Source organism: Manacus vitellinus, unplaced genomic scaffold (genome assembly GCF_001715985.3).
Source record: "Manacus vitellinus isolate BGI_N305 unplaced genomic scaffold, ASM171598v3 scaffold_142_pilon, whole genome shotgun sequence".
Taxonomy (NCBI): Eukaryota; Metazoa; Chordata; class Aves; order Passeriformes; family Pipridae; genus Manacus; species Manacus vitellinus.
Genome location: NW_021939017.1, coordinates 58,024 through 59,031, shown reverse-complemented (window position 1 = coordinate 59,031; position 1,008 = coordinate 58,024). Strand labels below are relative to the sequence as shown.

The 1,008-nt window shown below is 52.5% G+C and overlaps 1 protein-coding gene across 1 annotated transcript in view; it reads left to right on the top strand.

The window, feature by feature from the left end:
• The window catches only part of DAP3 (death associated protein 3), a 23,298-nt gene that overhangs the window by 20,271 nt on the left and 2,019 nt on the right, over nt 1-1,008 (top strand). The window contains exon 4 of the mRNA XM_029958148.1: nt 18-270. Coding sequence (XP_029814008.1) covers nt 18-270 — 253 coding nt within the window. The remainder of the gene's footprint in view (nt 1-17; nt 271-1,008) is intronic.

Genomic DNA, 1,008 nt, shown 5'->3' with positions numbered 1-1,008 from the left:
GGAAAACCTGCCTGAAGGACACAGAGGATCCTCCCAGGGAAAAACCTGCCTGAAGGACAGGAGGATCCTCCTGGGCTGATGGGAGGGAGGAGAGGGGAATTCCTGTGTCAGGCAGAAGCTGCTGGCAGAAAAGAAAACCCCAAAGCTGATGTGTCAAATGTTCCCCAGGTGTCTCCAGAGGAGCTGACGCTTGTGCACAACCTGAGGAAGATGGTGATGAACGACTGGGTGAGTTCCAGGCTGGGCCTTTGGGGTGTCACTCTCAGCCACTAAAGCCACCCCAGGCCCAAAGGCCACAGGTCCTGCAGCCCAGCTGGGTCTCCACCAGTGCTGGTGTCTCATCAGTGCTTCTGGCATCACCCAAAGAGAAGGAGAACAGCTCAAATCCACAGCACTGCCCGATTCCTGTGCTGAATTCCAGTGTGGGACCCCGAGCTGGAGGTGTTTGATAGCCCTTAGGACATCTGGGTTTATGATTTTTTTAACTGATTAGAAGTTTTAGTCCCTGAAGGTCAACTCCTCCTCCTGCTTTTTCAGTCCCCTGGATGCTCAGAGCTCCCACAAGCTGGGCTTCAGATTTAAAGGTCCCTTTTAAAAAAGCATTTCAGTTGTTTGCAAACAAAGCCATTTACAGGTAAGAGATGTTTAAATGGCAGTGCTGGGAACACAAGCAGTGTGTTCCCTGTGCCCCCATGGACCTGGAGTAGCAGAGTTAACGTGGTCAGGAGCATTTTAAGTCCATTTTATAGAATTTTGGAATTGATGTAAGATCAAAGAATCACAGAATCCCAGACTGGTTTGGGTTGGAAGGGACCTTAAAGCTCATCCAGTCCCACCCCCTGCCATGGGCAGGGACACCTTCCACTGGCCCAGGTTGCTCCAAGCTCCATCCAGCCTGGCCTTGGGCACTTCCAGGGATCCAGGGGCAGCCAGAGCTCCTCTGGGCAACCTGTGTCAGGGCCTCACAGCCAGGAATTCCTTCCCAACATCCCCCTTAGTCAGTGAGAA